Below are 20,636 nucleotides of genomic sequence, written 5' to 3'. Positions count from 1 at the left end.
TATGTCACAGAGAGAAAACTATCTCATTGGCTGAGACTGAGGAACCCCACGTCTCCACACAGCTGAGAGTCTGGAGGCTCTCAAATGTCAAGTGCAATTCCATATGCAAATTTTGTATGAATGTTTTGTTTGGGGGTGTGTGTGTGTGTGTGTGTGTGTGTGTGTGTGTGTGTGTGTGTGTGTGTGTGTGTGTGTGTGTGTGTGTGTGTGTGTGTGTGTGTGTGTGTGTGTGTGTGTGTGTGTGTGCTCTCACCTGGCTTTCCTGTGGAGAGGATGTTCTTGGAGACAGTAACTCTGTCCTCAGAGCTGCGGGCCCAGTCCATCATCCCCTTCCAGCCCTTCATAGGGAAGCTGATGTCTGCATTACCCGCCACCGGACGCTTATGGATGGACAGAACTGGAGAGAGAGAGCTATATTTTATTCACTACATAAACTCATGACTCATCACTTACTTAATCAATAAGGCCCGAGGGGGTGTGGTATATGGCTGATATACTACGACTATGGTCTGTTCTTACGTACAACGCAACGCGGGATGCCTGGATACAGCCCTTAGCTGTGGTATTTTGGCCATATACCACAAACCCCCGAGGTGCCTTATTGCTATTATAAACTGGTTACCAACGTAATTAGAACAGTAAAAATAAATGTTTTGTCGTACTCGTGGTATACGGGTATGACTGCCAATTAGCATTCAGGGCTCGAACCATCTTCCAATTAGCATTCAGGGCTTGATCCATCCAGTTTATAATGTGTGTTAGCCATTTGTTAGGCCAGCCTCTTCTTTCTCACTATGTACATATTTAAATTATAGCTATCTAAATACAGTAATAACTAACTTGTTTATTTTCCTTATCTCTCTCTCTCTCTCTCTCTCTCTCGCTCTCTGTGATATGTGTGGGACTCAGGGAGTGTGATGTCATTAACTAGGAGCGGTGTGGCGGTGGGTTTGGGTGGAGGCTCGGCTGCAGTGCAGACAGCGAGGCGGGCAGTGGGTTGGGCAGCGCTAGAAACAGCACCTTACTGCTGGCCCCTCCACTCCTCCACACACTCCCCAGACACGCCAGCTACAGACCTCCCTGTACACACTGTGCCATGTTCATCTGCAGGTCAGCTAGAAGCCAAGCGCCTGCCGGTGGGATGCTGTTAGTTTTATAAATATTATATGCTGCGTGAAACAGAGGAGTTCACAGTCACTGTGTTTGTGTGTATGTGTGTGTGTGCGCAAGAGCGTGTGCCTGCGCGCGTGTGTTTGTGTATGTGTAAGCAGAAGTTCACAGTCACTGGTCTGGAACTGAGCAGATTGTGAGTGTGATTTTAGGCTCTCTTGAGACACAACCCACTGGGCACAGACGTCAATTCAACATCTATTTCACATGGGTTGAAATGCCGTGGAAACAACGTTGATTCAACCAGTGTGTGACCTGTGGGAACAGCCCAGGATGTCTGTTCTATAGCCCTGTTTGGTTTGTGGGTGGTACCCAGGGGGAATGGCAATATTTAGACCTCATTGCTCACACCCTCTGTTCTGATTCCAAAAGACAGAGAGAATGAACTGACTGAACCAGTGAGATCCACACACACCAGACACAACGCTAACAGATGAGATCCCCTAGTGTCCTGGGTGGGTGCATATCCAATTCAGATTCTACAGCTCTGGAATACTGCCAATGTGGCTATCTCTGCTTTTCCACCATGGCCTAAAGACCTAGTATTAACTTGGAAAAAAACGAATAGTTCAATAAAAAAGTCCACATTGAACGAACAAAGGCGCAGCTGTCTGAACACATTACAAGCCATCGAATCCTTACTTTCTCCGTCCTTGTTTCTACAATTCCTGTCAAAGCGCATTGGAGGAGAGGATCCAAAGTCCCTCCCTCGGACCTCCTCCTCCAATGAGCTTCGGAGGAATTCAGGACATGCAATTTGAGAAGAATTGAGGACACAAGGACAGAGGAAGCAATATTTTCATTCACAGCCAAAGAGACTAACGTCAAAGGAAAAAGCTTACCTAAGTTATCCGTGACCTCAACCATGTCCTGGAAGTCTTTCATCCTAAGACCGTAAACGTCCACAAAGTCTTCCACCAACCGGAACAGCTCCTTGATGTTAGGACCCAACTAAGAGAGAGAGAAAAGGGGAAGACAAAGCGAGAGAGAGAGAGAGAGAGAGAGAGAGAGAGAGAGAGAGAGAGAGAGAGAGAGAGAGAGAGAAGAGAGGAGACATGAGAAAGAGATAGATGATAGAGAGCAAGAGAGAGAGAGGGAGGGAGAGAGAGAGAGAAAGGGAGCGAGAGAGAAAGACAGAGAGAGAGAGAGAAAGAGAGAGAAAGGAGACAAGAGAACTGATGATTCATGGAGCGAACACCAAACAGACACCCACTGTTCATATGCATCACACACCATCCATATATCTCCCGGGAGACTGGCATGATGTCACTATCATGCCAACAGCTAGACACAAAGGCACCAGAGAATAGTCATTGAAATGATCTCTGTACAACACATGGCCGACACACATCAAGAAGGAGCACAAACTGTGACCATGCATGCTAGCTCATGTGTGTGCATAAAGAAGCGCCAGTGAGTCTGTGAAAAGAAGAGAAAGAGACCAACTCACCAGTTGTGCTTCTTCCCATCTCTCTTTGTTCTCCTCCATCAGCAGGTTACTGACTGACTGGACAAAGTTCTGTAATCCAGTAGAGAAGGAAGAGAAAGAGAGCGAAGAGGCCATGAGACATTACTCTACAACATTAGCCATCAATTGACCTACTACAAACATTCCCTCCAGCCATTTCTTTAACACCAGTCAATTTTAAATGTAGCCCTGACCCAAACCTAATGACCTAATGACCTAATGACCTAATGACTTCCAATCCAAACACATGCTCCCTCCTCCTACTCTCATGTCTGCATTGCTGGGGCTGTTGTAGGCCCTTCTGAAGATCTCTGTCATGTTCTTCAGTACGTCCACTATGGCCAGCAAGTCTCCACTGTAGCTGGTCCCATCGCTGGACGTCACCCTGAGCTTCGTCATCACCTCTGAAACTCCATCCCCCACAAGCCCCCGCTGGGCCTTGGACAGGTGTTCCCTAGTCTGGGGAGGAAAGGTATGAGTGAAGCACTCAGAACATCACCATTGCATAGAGGTGATCTTCTGATCAACTCACTTGTTAGTAAAACTAACATACATTTCCTGTCTGTCTTCTTAATTTGGTCTTGACCATTTATGGTTTGTTAGTAACATCCCACTGGTCACACACTGGTTGAATCAACATTGTTTCCACGTCATTTCAAAGAAATTACCTTGCACCAATGTGGAAAAGACATTGAATTGACATCTGTGCCCAGTGGGATGTATTGAACTGAGCAGGCAGCATATCTCAAATGGCATCCTATGGGCACTTTCTGGCTTCTGTTTTCAGATGTAAAGTACAAGAGTACATTTTCAATCGTTGATCATCTCTCTGGTACTCACCAGTGTTTGGATGCTGCGGTAGTCATTGGAGATACACTTCATATAAGTGGGGTTCTCCCAGTAGGCTATTCCCTCATCATCCAGAGTGCACCGCCTCAGGATCAGCCCTGGATGGGGACACAGACTGGGGAGTTAACATCACTAGAGCCGTGAGATCCCAGAGGCATAACCCATCCTAAGCCAGGCATGTCTTATGGATATCCCTCTGGCTAGGTGTAGATAGGGAAGGTTAGAAAGGGTTTGCTCTGAGACATGGCTGTAGACTCTTATGGCGTCTAACGTCTGAAGCCATTGGAGTCTACAGCTACAGTGTATTCGGAAAGTATTCAGACCCCTTCTCTTTTCCACATTTTGTTAAGTTACAGCCTTATTCGGAAATTAATTCCATATTTTTTTCCCACAATTTCCCCACAATTTCCACAATTTCCACACAGTACCCCACAACGACAAACAAAAACATGTTTTAGAATGTTTTACAAATGTATATAAAAAACAAACAGAAATACCTTATTTACAAACAGTAAGTATTCAGACCCTTTGCTATGAGACTCAAAATTGAGCTCAGATGAATTATATTTTCATTGATCATCCTTAAGATGTTTCTACAACTTGATTGGAGTCCACCTGTGGTAAATTCAATTGATCGGACATGTTTTTCAAAGGCACACACATGTCTATATAAGGTCCCACAGTTGACAGTGGATGTCAGAGCAAAAACCAACCCATGAGGTTGAAGGAATTGTCCGTGGAGCCCGGAGACAGGATTGTGTGGAGGCACAGACATTTCTGCAGCATTGAAGGTCGACAAGACCACAGTGGATCTCCATCATTCTTAAATTGAAGAAGTTTGGAACCACCAAGACTCTTCATAGAGCTGGCCACCCAGCCAAACTGAGCAATCAGGGGAGAAAGGCCTTGGTCAGGGAGTTGACAAAGAACCCAATGGTCACTCTGACAGAGCTCCACAGTTCCTCTGTGGAGATGGGAGAACCTTCTAGAAGGACAGCCTTCACTGCAGAACTCCACCAATCAGGTCTTTAGGGTAGAGTGGCCAGACAGAAGCAGCTCCTCAGTAAAAGGCACATGACAGCCCGCTTGGAGTTTTCCAAACAGCACCTAGAAATCTTTGGCCTGAATGCCAAGCATCACGTCTGGAGGAAACCTGGCACCATCCCTACAGTGAAGAATGGTGGTGGCAGCATCATGCTGTAGGGATGTCTTTCAGCGGCAGAGACTGGGAGACTAGTCAGGATCGAGGGAAAGATGAACGAAGCAAAGTACAGAGACAACACAGGACTGACTTCGGGACAAGTCTCTGAATGTCCTTGAGTGACCCAGCCAGAGCCTGGACTTAAACCCGATCGAACATCTCTGGAGTGACCTGAAAATAGCTTTTCCCGTCCAACCTGACAGAGCTTCAGAGGATCTGTCGAGAAGAATGGGAGAAATTTGACAAATACAGGTGTGCCAAGCTTGTAGCGTCATACCTAAGAAGTCTCGAGGCTGTAGTCAATGCCATAGGTGCTTCAACAAAGTACTGAGTATTGGGTCTAAATACTTATGTAAATGTGATATTTCAGTTGTTGTTTTTATAAATTAGCAAAAATCTATAAAAACTTGTTCTAGCTTTTAATTATGGGGTATTGTGCCTAGATTGATGAGGGAAATACATTTTTTTATCTATTTTAGAAATATGCTGCAATGTAACAATATGTGGAAAAAGTCAAGGGGTCTGAATACTTTCTGAATGCACTGTATGTCTCAGGGTAAAAGGGAGGTAGCTCACCATTGGCATTGGGAGGGCAGCGTACGGCCGCTGTGTCCCCTGCTGGAGTCATTTTCCACACTACGTTGGAGAAGTTCTCCTCTGCACAGATCTCATGAGGTTCTGCACCAAAACCAAAAGCAAACGTCAGTATTCCACCAATCTGAGTGTCAAATGGCTCGTTCCACAGATTCCGTGCCTTTTCAGAAGTGTAACTTGGTAAAAAAAAAACGTTTGATTTCACAAAACGTGTACATTCTGTCATAAAGAGCATATGTTCACGGTTTCCCATCTCAAGAGGTTAAATAAAGTAAAGACTAGTAAGTGCCAAATAAAGTGACAGGGTTTCCTCTTAAATCAGCCACGAATCCCCTTGTGACAGGAGGAATGGAAGCTTGTTGTGTGCAACAGGGAGTGGCAATTAAATGCAAGCTTCACATAAAAAGATTCTAGCCTGTCTATTGTCACGACGTGTCCCTTTTGTGTGTATATCGTGGCTTCCCCCCTCTCTTACTCTCTCTCCCACTCCAGGTTTTACAACAGTCATAAATTCCTGGTAGAAACTCTCTTCACTGCCATGGAGTATTGAGGGAGAGAGCCTATGGAGAACAAAGACATTATTCTTGCCAAAACTCCTAATCCCCAAAATTGGAGAATTAAACAATATTTCTATTTTTGCGAATGTTGGAGTGGTCCATGGACACTTAAGGGACAGTCATGTCAAGGTTGTTTCATTTGGTGATCTCATGATGGACAGGAAACTGTCAGAGCTGCTAGGAGTACTGGGTGGAGGAGTCAAGCGCAGAGAGCAGGGTTTCAAGAAAGTGGATTTATTCTCCAGTTGACAGGGAAAATGATCATGCCCTAAACACACGGGCACATGAAAAACCGGACTAAACTGTCCAGAGAAAATAATAAAATCCACATAACAATCCAACACCAAATAACAGATAAACAAGCTCGCACAAAAGCCAGCGGGCTACCTGCCCTTAAATAGCCTACCTCCCAAACTAAACTCAAAACAGGTGCACCCAATCAGCCCAAACTAACAGAAACAAAAGAAAAAAGAATCGATGGCAGCTAGTAGGCCGGTGACGCCGAGCGCCGAGCGCCGCCCGAACAGGAAGAGGCACCACCTTCGGCGGGATTCGTGACAGAAACACACATTACTGTGGCTTTGATTGTGTACACTTCTCAATTGTGGGGTTTGCATCTGATGGTTGTATAAAATATATGACTGAATATGAAACTATTTGTGAGAAGATGTAATGTGATGTTGGCCTTCTAAACGAGATACTTGTTTAGAACCGGACCAGCGATCACAGAGCGAGACAACAAAGGCATATACTCGTAAATATGTAAATTGCATATCTAAAATACAAATGTGCTGGTAAAAAGTTGAGGGATGGGCCTGGAGAAATGTAACCACTCTCAAATTCAATAACAGAGTTATGATTGCAAGGACTGATCATCCATAACATCAAAATGATACTTTAAACCATGTTTTGAGGCTATACCGTGTTTACTTACATTTACATTGTTTACAAACATTATAGTAAAACCTGCTTGTATTTTGGGTTCTGATGGGGTACAGTATGACAGTTGAACTAAGCTCATGAGGCATTTATAAGCTATATTCTTCAAGAATCAATCGGTAAATACTGTATCATTAATTTATAAGTATAAAAATGGATGTAGCAACTCAGCATTCCAGTTAAAATATAACAGTTTTTTTAAAGGCAATATTGGTGCACAATTTCTACTTAAATTATCAAAAGGGATGCAAAAGGCACTCACTTCGTGGAACAACCCAAAGATATGAAGCAAAAGTAAATATGAGATACAGGACGTATAGTATAATAAAAAATTACAGATTGCAGATGACATCAGCTGATGTAAAGAGGGCTTTATAAATACATTTGATTGATTGATTGATTAAGAGCACACCTTTCCATTAATGTGTTCTGACTACTCACCTGGACACCGCTTCTCATTGCAGTGTCGCACCTCCTCTCGATCTCCAGGACAATTTTCACCCCCAAAGAAGGGCCCATAGCAAATCCTCTGTCTCTGTTGGCTCCCCCCACCACATGTCTTGGTGCAGCCCACCCACGACGTCCAAGGATGCCACTTCCCCTCCACTAAGACACAGAACACAGCTCTAATGGTTAAGATCAGGATTAGCGAATAGTAAACTGATCCTAGATCTGTACCTGTGGGCAACTTCTACACAGAGTTTTGACAGCAGATTTTACCTGGGCACTCCTGTAAGAAGCAGTCTCTGGTCTCTATCCACTCCCCGCGACACTCTGATCCTCCGTACGAAGGTCCGTTACACTCCCTGATCCGCTGCATGGTCCCGTTGGAGCAGGACGCAGAGCATGAACCCCAATTAGCCCACTCATTCCACACCCCATCAACTGGGACGGCAGAGAAAGAGAGAGAGAGACAGAAAGAGAGAGAGAGAGAGAGAGAGAGGAAGTGCAGAGAGAGAAAGAGAGAGAGAGAGAGCAGAGAGAGAGAAAGAGAGAGAGAGAGAGAGAGAGAGAGACAGAGAGACTAAAGTTTTGGCAATTTTTCCAACAATTTTTTACAGACAGATTATTTCAGTTATAATTCACTGTATTACATTTCCAGTGGGTCAGATGTTTACATACACTAAGTTGACTGTAACTTTAAACAGCTTGGAAAATTGCAGAATGATGCCATGGCTTTAGAAGCTTCTGATAGGCTAATTGACATCATTTTAGTCAATTGGAGGTGTATCTGTGGATGTATTTCAAGGCCTGCTTTACATCATGGGAAAATCAAAAGATATCAGCCAAGACCTCAGAAAAAACATTGTAGACCTCCACAAGTCTGGTTCATCCTTGGGAGCAATTTCCAAACGCCTGAAGCTACCACATTCATCTGTACAAACAATAGTATGCAAGTATAAACGCTATGGGACCACACAGCCATCATACCACTCAGGAAGGAGATGCGTTCTGTCTCCTAGAGATGAACGTACTTTGGAGCGAAAAGTGTAAATCAATCTCAGAACAACAGCAAAGGACCTTGTGAAGATGCTGGAGGAAACAGGTACAAAAGTATCTATATCCACAGTAAACGAGTCCTATATCAACATAACCTAAAAGGCCGCTCAGCAAGGATGAAGCCACTGCTCCAAAACCACCATAAAAAATCCAGACTACGGTTTGCAACTGAACATGGGGACAAATATCATACTTCTTGGAGAAATATCCTCTGGTCTGATGAAACAAAAATAGAACTGTTTGGCCATAATGACCATCGTTATGTTTGGAGGAAAAAGGGGGGCGCTTGCAAGCTGAAGATCCCCATCCCAACCGTGAAGCACAGGGGTGGCAGCATCATGTTGTGAGGGTGCTTTGCTGCAGGAGGGACTGGTGCACTTCACAAAATAGATGGCATCATGAGGCAGGAAAATGATGTGGATATATTATATATCTCAAGACATCAGTCAGGAAGTTAAAGCTTGGTTGCAAATGGGTCTTCCAAATGGACAATGACCCAAAGCATACTTCCAAAGTTGTGGCAAAATGGCGTAAGGACAACAAAGTCAAGGTATTGGAGAGGCCCTCACAAAGCCCTGACCTCAATCCTATAGATCATTTGAGGGCAGAACTGAAAAGCATGTGCGAGCAAGGAGGCCTACAAACCTGACTCAGTTACACCAGCTCTGTCAGGAGGAATGGGCCAAAATTCACCCAACTTATTGTGGGAAGCTTGTGGAAGGCTACCCGAAAAGTTTGACCCAAGTTAAACAATTTAAAGACAATGCTACCAAATACTAATTGAGTGTATAAACTTCTGACCCACTAGGAATGTGCTGAAAGAAATAAAAGCTGAAATAAACAATTCTTTCTGCTATTATAATGACATTTCACATTCTTAAAATAAAGTGGTGATCCTAACTGACCTAAGACAGGGAAGTTTTACTTGGATTAAATTTCAGGAATTGTGAAAAACTGAGTATGTGTTTGGCTAAGGTGTATGTAAACTTTCGACTTCAACTGTATTAGTTTGTCTACGTCTCTGTGCATAACGCAACGTACACACATTGTACATGCTTTTATTCATCCTTCATGCATAAACAAGAACCTTTTCACATGACCTTCTCAGGGATAATTTGTCTCTATATAACTATAGACGGGACTGCCATGATGACTGAAGTTGTCAAAAGTAGTGCACTATATAGGGAATACTGCAGGGTGCCATTTCGAACGCAAATGAGTAAGAATCCAGTGAGAAATCTGTGTAATCTCACCTGGGCAGACAGCGATGTTACAGAACTTGGTCTGCTTCTCCGGCCCCATACAGGGGTCTCCCCCAAACTGAGGGGGCTTGCAGCTGCGCGTGCGATCCCGGTAACCACGGCCGCAGGTTGACGAACACAAGCTCCATGGCGACCACTCATCCCAAGTCCCATGCACTGCAATCAGAGCGGCTAGGGTATGATTTATAGAGAGAACCACACAGACCTTCACCACGACAACAACAATAACATCAACTCCAAAATACATAAACATCCAACACTCTATGGTACAAACCAGCCTGTTGCCTTAATGCAGTCACAAACATCCTTCTCTCAGTGCCTGCATGGTTCTCCTGTGTAGACTACTCTGATCTTATTTCAGTGTTTAAATGTATTCACCTGCATAGTTCCATATTAAAGTCCTGGTCTGGAGCGTTATTGTCTGTTACGTAAGAGAAGCCCCAGGATGCATTGCACAGAGAGGTTGGGTAAAGACAGCACCAGGAAGTTGGGCATCAGAATAACTATGCTGCTGCTCAGCAGGTAAGCCCCATGCCCATCTCTCTAAGGCAGAGGCTTCTAAAGAGGATTTGTATAGGGCTATAGACATCCATGCCATGGAGTTGTTCAGTGGGAAGAAGGAGTAGAGATCTTCAGGGAGAGAGAGGAGGGCTTGTATGTGTGAGCGGAGCCAGGAGAGTGCTGGAGACTAGGGGCAGCAAGGAGGCAGCCAGGGGAGTGGGGGGGGGGGGGGGGCTCAGCTTACCTGGACAGACGGCAGAGTTGTTGCAGGGCCTCTGCTCTCGGAGCGGGCCGCTGCACTGGGTGCTGTAGGAGGAGGAGACACAGAAACGCGTGCGGCTCTGCCAGCTCTCACCGCACGTGGCCGAACACACACTCCACGACGACCACTCCTCACCTGACGCAGTCTGGTCCACTGAGGGGGAGGGAGGGAGGGAGGAGGAGAGGAGGAAGGGATGGTTCAGGGTGGAGGGGGGAGGAGAAGGGCCGAAACTAATTATCATGCAGGAACAGCCTCCCATTGGCCAAAATAGGAAGGGGCGTGGCATGGTTTGGCGTAGGGGAGATTCTGTGCTGCCAGGCTCTCTGGGCTCTGATTCCATATCCTTAGCATTGACTTGACATACAGGGGAAGGCAATGCGATTGGTTACTGGATATGTCAATCATTTCCCTGGCTGCCATGACTGCCCAATGCATTCAGTAGACCCGGTCAGTCAGTCAAGCCTAGTCTGACCAATGGGAAAAGCTGGTCAGTCATGGCTGTCCAATGGCAGGGGTGAGGGGGGACCTGATTCGCTAACTCAGCAGAGACTTATCCACTTTTCAAGACAGGACACAATCTCCAGTATTGTGGCTACATTCATGACCTCACAAAACAACAAAACAGCAAACAGTTTCACTCGATTTATTCAGGGTCCATGTTGGAATTAGTGCCGTGGCACTTAGGCAAGAAAGAGTTTGGGAGATTTTGATGGATGTACAGGCCTATGTGAGGGAGGGATTCAGGGATAGCTAGCTATAGCCTTGGTGCAGTGACAGACTATAATGGTAGGAGGTGGTCCTGTGTGGTCTGTGACCCAAGCGGCTGTTAGAGACTGATGCATGGGCTCCCTCTGCGTCCTGTTGTCTTACCTGTCTGTGGGGCCTGCTGTCCGGCGCCACCGCCTCGTGTCTTGTCTACCTCGCCACCGCCGCCATCGCGCTTGCGGCTGTCCACGGAGCGAAGTGATTGGCTGCGAGTGAGATGACGGCCTTTGCCTAGAGGGGTGGGGCAAGGCCAGGGGGGAGGGGTTAGCAACTTAACCACCAATGGCATTTTGTTTTTAGGACACAACCGTGACGTGATTGGTCACCCAGAAGAGCATCAGCCAAACTTGGGAATTTTGTAATGGAAAACCAGGTGTGGTGTGTGATTGTGTTTTTGTGTATTTACTGTGTGTCTCGCTGTCTTTTTGTCTTTGGAACTGTGATTGTTATTTCACGAACAGATGGAATAAGAACATGGAATTCTGACATTGATCACAATCTATCAAAACATCTATAGTTATGAAGACTGGAGGAGTGATATAGAGCTATTGGAAACCCTATTCACACATGTCCTCCTTACTTCTATAAAATGGATTATATGCACATTGCAGTGTGAGGGATTCTTCAGTCTCTTTCTTAAGAGTTATCCTTCTGTATTTGCCTTGAGAGGTTGACTATGTCTAAATAATAGCATCGATCAAAGTCCCCTTTCCAACATGTACTCCTTACATCACAATAATGACTTGTTGGACGGAAGCGAGTGGAGGGAATAAAGGACAAGAGAAAATAAAAGTACAGAGAGAAATAACAGAGAAACGAGATTGAGAGAGGAACAAAAGAGAGAGAGAGTCAAAGAGAAGCAGATATTTAGATTGAGGAGGACGTACACACATACCCACATATACACACTAGTGGAGCGCAGGTCAGCTGTTTGTTCACACACACCCGCCAGCAATTGCTAATAACCCATCTGCAACCCCCCGACTGTATGTGATAAAGTGTAAATCTGAGGCCCACACCCGTCCCTAACCCGCTAATATAGAAAGTGCGCTATAGGCTACAGTCAGAGACGATGGAAATTGTTTTTGACACAGGAGGTGCAGGATTTCTTTTTGCCTGATTTAGATATGTTCCTGATTTATAATTTACAACATTTTGGTAGGTTGGGCTGTGAAAACTGATGATAATAAAGATTGCACCTCTACAGATGGTATCTAACTGTAACGTCCTGACCAGAGTTCTTATGTGTTTTGCTTGTTTAGTGTTGGTCAGGACGTGAGCTGGGTGGGAATTCTATGTTGTGTGTCTAGTTCGTCTGTTTCTGTGTTCAGCCTAATATGGTTCTCAATCAGAGACAGCTGTCAATCGTTGTCCCTGATTGAGAATCATATAAAGGTGGCTTGTTTTGTGTTGGGGATTGTGGGTGGTTGTTTCCTGTCTCTGTGTTTTATCTGCACCAGATAGGTCTGTCTCGGTTTTTTCACATTTGTTATTTTGTATGTTGTTTGTAGTGTTTCACTTGTTCTTTAATTAAACATGTTGAACACTAGCCGCGCTGCACTTTGGTCCTCTCCTTCACCCCTGGAAGAAAGCCGTTACACTAACTGTACATTCTCTCAAGATGCTCAAAGTAAGAAATCATATTTCACCTGCATTTGGTGTAACATTTTACTGCAATAAATGCTTAATTCTGCAGGAGTTAATATTAAGGCTATGTGAGAGGTTCTAGACCTACAGTCAGTGTCCACATTTCAGTTTCCATTTAACCCATCTGAACAGTAGGCTACAGTTCCGTTGATGTGCCATAGGCCTATTTCCAGTCCCCATCTTGCGACTGTTGAATTTGTATAGCGCCTCACAATCATCACACATAACATCACCAGCACTGCTATAATCCTATTTTACCACTTCACCAAATCTTTCCCAAACATTACTTTTCTGGCCATCCCTTCTCTTTATTTTCAAATCTATATTTTTCAGCTTTTCTCTTATTGAATTACAGTAAACTCTGACATTGTCCATTTTGCCTCCAGGGATCGACGTTAACTTTTTCTGCCTGTTCCCAAAAACATTTGGTGATTGGTATGTAGACTATTTGACACGTGTATAAATAGGCCCTAAAACTTAGGCTTGGGCACTAACGCCAGAGAGCCTAAAATAATGAAATAAAAATGTAAATATAGCCTATAGATAGAAATACCACAATAATTATACATTTATGGATTTGTTAAGTTATTGTTTTCTCTTTATTAAACCCACCTGCCACCCACCCGCACTTCATCCACACAATATGTCATGATCTAAACAAGCCCGCCCCGCGGATATAACTACAGGGATATAACTACAGGGATATAACTACAGGGAAATAACTGCAGGGAAATAACTGCAGGGATATAACTGCAGGGATATAACTGCAGGGATATAACTACAGGGATATAACTGCAGAGATATAACTACAGTGATGTAACTATAGGGATATAACTGCAGGGATATAACTACAGGGATATAACTACAGGGATATAACTACAGGGATATAACTACAGGGATATAACTACAGGGATATAACTACAGGGATGTAACTATAGGGATATAACTGCAGGGATATAACTATAGGGATATAACTGCAGGGATATAACTACAGGGATATAACTACAGGGATATAACTACAGGGATATAACTACAGGGATGTAACTGCAGGGATATAACTACAGGGATATAACTGCAGGGATATAACTGCAGGGATATAACTGCAGGGATGTAACTATAGGGATATAACTACAGGGATATAACTACAGGGATGTAACTACAGGGATATAACTACAGGGATATAACTACAGGGATATAACTACAGGGATATAACTACAGGGATGTAACTACAGGGATATAACTACAGGGATATAACTACAGGGATATAACTACAGGGATATAACTACAGGGATATAACTACAGGGATATAACTACAGGGATATAACTACAGGGATATAACTACAGGGATATAACTACAGGGATATAACTATAGGGATATAACTACAGGGATGTAACTGCAGGGATATAACTACAGGGATATAACTGCAGGGATATAACTATAGGGATATAACTGTAGGGATATAACTGCAGGGATATAACTACAGGGATATAACTACAGGGATATAACTACAGGGATATAACTGCAGGGATATAACTACAGGGATATAACTACAGGGATGTAACTACAGGGATATAACTACAGGGATATTACTACAGGGATGTAACTGCAGGGATATAACTGCAGGGATGTAACTATAGGGATATAACTGCAGGGATATAACTACAGGGATAAAACTGCAGGGATATAACTACAGGGATATAACTGTAGGGATATAACTGCAGGGAAATAACTACAGGGATATAACTGCAGGGATATAACTATAGGGATATAACTGCAGGGATATAACTGCAGAGATATAACTACAGTGATGTAACTATAGGGATATAACTGTAGGGATATAACTGCAGGGAAATAACTACAGGGATATAACTACAGGGATGTAACTACAGGGATATAACTACAGGGATATAACTACAGGGATGTAACTACAGGGATATAACTACAGGGATGTAACTGCAGAGATATAACTACAGGGATGTAACTGCAGGGATATAACTACAGGGATATAACTACAGGGATATAACTGCAGGGATATAACTATAGGGATATAACTGCAGGGATATAACTGCAGGGATATAACTACAGGGATATAACTATAGGGATATAACTACAGGGATATAACTACAGGGATGTAACTGCAGGGATATAACTACAGGGATATAACTGCAGGGATATAACTATAGGGATATAACTGCAGGGATATAACTACAGGGATATAACTGCAGGGATGTAACTGCAGGGATATATAACTACAGGGATATAACTACAGTGATGTAACTATAGGGATATAACTACAGGGATGTAACTGCAGGGATATAACTGCAGGGATATAACTACAGGGATATAACTATAGGGATATAACTACAGGGATATAACTACAGGGATGTAACTGCAGGGATATAACTACAGGGATATAACTACAGGGATATAACTACAGGGATATAACTACAGGGATATAACTACAGTGATGTAACTATAGGGATATAACTACAGTGATGTAACTATAGGGATATAACTGCAGGGATATAACTACAGGGATATAACTGCAGGGATGTAACTACAGGGATATAACTACAGGGATATAACTACAGGGATATAACTGCAGGGATATAACTACAGGGATATAACTACAGGGATATAACTACAGGGATATAACTACAGGGATATAACTACAGGGATATAACTGCAGGGATATAACTACAGGGATATAACTGCAGGGATATAACTACAGGGATATAACTACAGGGATATAACTACAGGGATATAACTACAGGGATATAACTACAGGGATATAACTACAGGGATATAACTGCAGGGATATAACTACAGGGATATAACTACAGGGATATAACTACAGGGATATAACTACAGTGATGTGACTATAGGGATATAACTACAGGGATATAACTACAGGGATATAACTACAGGGATATAACTACAGGGATATAACTACAGTGATGTGACTATAGGGATATAACTACAGGGATATAACTGCAGGGATGTAACTACAGGGATATAACTACAGGGATATAACTACAGGGATGTAACTGCAGGGATATAACTACAGGGATATAACTGCAGGGATATAACTATAGGGATATAACTGCAGGGATATAACTACAGGGATATAACTGCAGGGATGTAACTGCAGGGATATATAACTACAGGGATATAACTACAGTGATGTAACTATAGGGATATAACTACAGTGATGTAACTATAGGGATATAACTGCAGGGATATAACTACAGGGATATAACTGCAGGGATGTAACTACAGGGATATAACTACAGGGATATAACTACAGGGATATAACTGCAGGGATATAACTACAGGGATATAACTACAGGGATATAACTACAGGGATATAACTACAGGGATATAACTACAGGGATATAACTGCAGGGATATAACTACAGGGATATAACTGCAGGGATATAACTACAGGGATATAACTACAGGGATATAACTACAGGGATATAACTACAGGGATATAACTACAGGGATATAACTACAGGGATATAACTGCAGGGATATAACTACAGGGATATAACTACAGGGATATAACTACAGGGATATAACTACAGGGAAATAACTACAGGGATATAACTACAGTGATGTGACTATAGGGATATAACTACAGGGATATAACTGCAGGGATGTAACTACAGGGATATAACTACAGGGATATAACTACAGGGATGTAACTGCAGGGATATAACTACAGGGATATAACTGCAGGGATATAACTATAGGGATATAACTGCAGGGATATAACTACAGGGATATAACTGCAGGGATGTAACTGCAGGGATATATAACTACAGGGATATAACTACAGTGATGTAACTATAGGGATATAACTACAGGGATGTAACTGCAGGGATATAACTGCACGGATATAACTACAGGGATATAACTATAGGGATATAACTACAGGGATATAACTACAGGGATGTAACTGCAGGGATATAACTGCAGGGATATAACTACAGGGATATAACTATAGGGATATAACTACAGTGATGTAACTATAGGGATATAACTACAGTGATGTAACTATAGGGATATAACTGCAGGGATATAACTACAGGGATATAACTGCAGGGATGTAACTACAGGGATATAACTACAGGGATATAACTACAGGGATATAACTGCAGGGATATAACTACAGGGATATAACTGCAGGGATATAACTACAGGGATATAACTACAGGGATATAACTACAGGGATGTAACTGCAGGGATATAAATACAGGGATATAACTGCAGAGATATAACTACAGGGATGTAACTGCAGGGATATAACTACAGGGATATAACTACAGGGATGTAACTGCAGGGATATAACTACAGGGATATAACTACAGGGATATAACTACAGGGATATAACTACAGGGATATAACTGCAGGGATATAAATACAGGGATATAACTGCAGGGATATAACTACAGGGATGTAACTGCAGGGATATAACTACAGGGATATAACTACAGGGATATAACTACAGGGATATAACTACAGGGATATCACTACAGGGATGTAACTGCAGGGATATAACTACAGGGATATAACTACAGGGGTATAACTACAGGGATATAACTACAGGGATATAACTGCAGGGAAATAACTACAGGGATATAACTACAGATATGTAACTGCAGGGATATATGACTACAGGGATATAACTACAGGGATGTAAATTCAGGGATATAACTACAGGGATGTAACTACAGGGATGTAACTACAGGGATATAACTACAGGGATATAACTGCAGGGATATAAATTCAGGGATATAACTACAGGGATATAACTACAGGGATATAAATACAGGGATGTAACTATAGGGATATAACTGCAGGGATATTACTACAGGGATGTAACTATAGGGATATAACTGCAGGGATATTACTACAGGGATGTAACTACAGGGATATAACTGCAGGGATATTACTACAGGGATGTAACTACAGGGATATAACTACAGGGATATAACTACAGTGATGTAACTACAGGGATGAAACTACAGGGATATAACTACAGTGATGTAACTACAGGGATATAACTACAGGGATATAACTACAGTGATGTAACTACAGGGATGAAACTACAGGGATATAACTACAGTGATGTAACTACAGGGATGTAACTACAGGGATGTAACTGCAGGGATGTAACTGCAGGGATATAACTGCAGGGATATAACTACAGGGATATAACTACAGTGATGTAACTACAGGGATGTAACTACAGGGATATAACTGCAGGGATATAACTGCAGGGATATAGCTGCAGGGATATAACTACAGGGATATAACTACAGGGATATAACTACAGGGATATAACTACAGGGATATAACCGCAGGGAAATAACCACAGGGATATAACTACAGGGATATAACTACAGGGATATAACTGCAGGGATATAACTACAGGGATATAACTACAGGGATATAACTACAGGGATATAACTACAGGGAAATAACTACAGGGATATAACTACAGGTTTATAACTACAGGGATATAACTACAGGGATATAGCTGCAGGGATATAACTACAGGGATATAACTACAGGGATATAACTACAGGGATATAACTACAGGGATATAACCGCAGGGAAATAACTACAGGGATATAACTACAGGGATATAACTACAGGGATGTAACTATAGGGATATAACTGCAGGGATATAACTACAGGGATATAACTACAGTGATGTAACTACAGGGATGTAACTACAGGGATATAACTACAGGGATGTAACTACAGGGATATAACTACAGGGATATAACTACAGGGATATAACTACAGGGATATAACTACAGGGATATAACTACAGGGATGTAACTACAGGGATATAACTACAGGGATATAACTACAGGGATATAACTACAGGGATGTAACTACAGGGATATAACTACAGGGATGTAACTGCAGGGATATAACTGCAGGGATATAACTACAGGGATATAACTATAGGGATATAACTACAGTGATGTAACTATAGGGATATAACTACAGTGATGTAACTATAGGGATATAACTGCAGGGATATAACTACAGGGATATAACTGCAGGGATGTAACTACAGGGAAATAACTACAGGGATATAACTACAGGGATATAACTGCAGGGATATAACTGCAGGGATATAACTACAGGGATATAACTATAGGGATATAACTGCAGGGATATAACTGCAGGGATATAACTGCAGGGATGTAACTACAGGGATATAACTGCAGGGATATAACTACAGGGATATAACTGCAGGGATGTAACTACAGGGATATAACTACAGGGATATAACTGCAGGGATATAACTACAGGGAAATAACTACAGGGATGTAACTACAGGGATATAACTACAGGGATATAACTATAGGGATGTAACTGCAGGGATATAACTACAGGGATATAACTACAGGGATATAACTACAGGGATATAACTACAGGGATATAACTACAGGGATATAACTGCAGGGATATAACTATAGGGATATAACTGCAGGGATATAACTGCAGGGATATAACTACAGGGATATAACTATAGGGATATAACTACAGGGATATAACTACAGGGATGTAACTGCAGGGATATAACTACAGGGATATAACTGCAGGGATATAACTATAGGGATATAACTGCAGGGATATAACTACAGGGATATAACTGCAGGGATGTAACTACAGGGATATAACTACAGGGATATAACTGCAGGGATATAACTACAGGGAAATAACTACAGGGATGTAACTACAGGGATATAACTACAGGGATATAACTATAGGGATGTAACTGCAGGGATATAACTACAGGGATATAACTACAGGGATATAACTACAGGGATATAACTACAGGGATATAACTACAGGGATATAACTGCAGGGATATAACTATAGGGATATAACTGCAGGGATATAACTGCAGGGATATAACTACAGGGATATAACTATAGGGATATAACTACAGGGATATAACTACAGGGATGTAACTGCAGGGATATAACTACAGGGATATAACTGCAGGGATATAACTATAGGGATATAACTGCAGGGATATAACTACAGGGATATAACTGCAGGGATGTAACTGCAGGGATATATAACTACAGGGATATAACTACAGTGATGTAACTATAGGGATATAACTACAGGGATGTAACTGCAGGGATATAACTGCAGGGATATAACTACAGGGATATAACTATAGGGATATAACTACAGGGATATAACTACAGGGATGTAACTGCAGGGATATAACTGCAGGGATATAACTACAGGGATATAACTATAGGGATATAACTACAGTGATGTAACTATAGGGATATAACTACAGTGATGTAACTATAGGGATATAACTGCAAGGATATAACTACAGGGATATAACTGCAGGGATGTAACTACAGGGATATAACTACAGGGATATAACTACAGGGATATAACTGCAGGGATATAACTACAGGGATATAACTACAGGGATATAACTACAGGGATATAACTACAGGGATATAACTACAGGGATATAACTGCAGGGATATAACTACAGGGATATAACTGCAGGGATATAACTACAGGGATATAACTACAGGGATATAACTACAGGGATATAACTACAGGGATATAACTACAGGGATATAACTACAGGGATATAACTGCAGGGATATAACTACAGGGATATAACTACAGGGATATAACTACAGGGATATAACTACAGTGATGTGACTATAGGGATATAACTACAGGGATATAACTACAGGGATATAACTACAGGGATATAACTACAGGGATATAACTACAGTGATGTGACTATAGGGATATAACTACAGGGATATAACTGCAGGGATGTAACTACAGGGATATAACTACAGGGATATAACTACAGGGATGTAACTGCAGGGATATAACTACAGG

General features: G+C 42.3%; 1 protein-coding gene across 12 annotated transcripts in view; it reads right to left on the bottom strand.

The window, feature by feature from the left end:
• Positions 1–20,636, bottom strand: part of LOC129837664 (adhesion G protein-coupled receptor B1-like) — a 147,070-nt gene that overhangs the window by 32,525 nt on the left and 93,909 nt on the right. For 5 of the 12 annotated variants that reach the window (XM_055904004.1, XM_055904001.1, XM_055904003.1 and 2 more), the window contains 11 exons: positions 11,174–11,299; positions 10,286–10,456; positions 9,532–9,711; positions 7,499–7,663; positions 7,220–7,384; positions 5,265–5,366; positions 3,479–3,585; positions 2,903–3,097; positions 2,621–2,689; positions 2,013–2,121; positions 254–397 (listed from right to left, as the gene is read on the bottom strand). In XM_055904004.1, coding sequence (XP_055759979.1) covers positions 254–397; positions 2,013–2,121; positions 2,621–2,689; positions 2,903–3,097; positions 3,479–3,585; positions 5,265–5,366; positions 7,220–7,384; positions 7,499–7,663; positions 9,532–9,711; positions 10,286–10,456; positions 11,174–11,299 — 1,533 coding nt within the window. The remainder of the gene's footprint in view (positions 1–253; positions 398–2,012; positions 2,122–2,620; positions 2,690–2,902; positions 3,098–3,478; positions 3,586–5,264; positions 5,367–7,219; positions 7,385–7,498; positions 7,664–9,531; positions 9,712–10,285; positions 10,457–11,173; positions 11,300–20,636) is intronic. The other 7 variants (XM_055904006.1, XM_055904002.1, XM_055904005.1 and 4 more) reach the window with 3 other exon arrangements.

The sequence above is a fragment of the Salvelinus fontinalis genome, chromosome 38, assembly GCF_029448725.1.
Source record: "Salvelinus fontinalis isolate EN_2023a chromosome 38, ASM2944872v1, whole genome shotgun sequence".
Lineage (NCBI taxonomy): Eukaryota > Metazoa > Chordata > Actinopteri > Salmoniformes > Salmonidae > Salvelinus > Salvelinus fontinalis.
This window is presented reverse-complemented; position numbering and strand designations above follow the sequence as displayed.